Source organism: Buceros rhinoceros, unplaced genomic scaffold, assembly GCF_000710305.1.
Source record: "Buceros rhinoceros silvestris isolate BGI_N320 unplaced genomic scaffold, ASM71030v1 scaffold4147, whole genome shotgun sequence".
In the NCBI taxonomy this organism is placed as follows: domain Eukaryota; kingdom Metazoa; phylum Chordata; class Aves; order Bucerotiformes; family Bucerotidae; genus Buceros; species Buceros rhinoceros.
This window is the reverse complement of record NW_010421412.1, coordinates 45,715-46,404: the sequence shown is the minus strand read 5'-3', so window position 1 is coordinate 46,404 and position 690 is coordinate 45,715. Positions and strand designations below refer to the sequence as shown.

Sequence of the window (690 nt, the reverse complement as noted above, 5' to 3'; positions counted from 1 at the left end):
GTTCAGTGTGCAGTGCTGCTAAGTGGTGCCGTGGATCCTTTCTCTTCCTCACCGTTTTGGTTAGTGAAAGAAGTCATGGCCGTGCTGAGGCTGAGAGCTGGGGATGAGAAAACCAACGTGAGGAAATCTGCTCTCCAGGTACGGTGGTTTTCACGTGCTTCCCTGTTCTCGGTGATCGCCCAGGATGCTGTTAGCACTGTCGGAGCCGAGTGCAGCTCGGCCCACTTGTAGCTTCCTGCGACTCCCGCAGTGCCAATAGGGGAAATAATGCAGGCAAGAGGATGGAAAATTTTTCTAGTACTCTTGCTGGCATTCTCTTATTCTGTCATTTAGAAAGAGAGGCTCTTCTCAAATGTCAATAGGCATTTCAATTAAGCGACTTCCTTGTAAGCTGAAGCATATTAGCTGCTGAGTTTGTTCTGACCTTGCTAACAAAGAGGTTCGGTTATATCCAGCCCCTTTTTGAGGTATGCATTGATTTGCTTGTTGCTCGTTTTTTTTAATGAAGTCATTTGCTTTTAAAAGGATAGACTTGAAAGAGAACGTCATTGTTTTAAAAACACACGTCTGCTGCGGACTGCTGTCCTCTCTTAATTGCCTTCATCCCAACTCTTCCCTCTCAGTGATTTGAGCTTCCCAGTTCAGGCTTCACAATTGTTTTGTTTTAATGCTTTTTGATTAAAAAAAAAA

The 690-nt window shown here is 44.5% G+C and overlaps 1 protein-coding gene across 1 annotated transcript in view; it reads left to right on the top strand.

Moving 5' to 3' along the window:
* Positions 1-690, top strand: part of NCAPD3 (non-SMC condensin II complex, subunit D3) — a gene marked incomplete at its 5' end in the record, with an annotated part of 25,515 nt that overhangs the window by 9,273 nt on the left and 15,552 nt on the right. Inside the window, one exon of the mRNA XM_010139643.1 lies at positions 65-138. Coding sequence (XP_010137945.1) covers positions 65-138 — 74 coding nt within the window. The remainder of the gene's footprint in view (positions 1-64; positions 139-690) is intronic.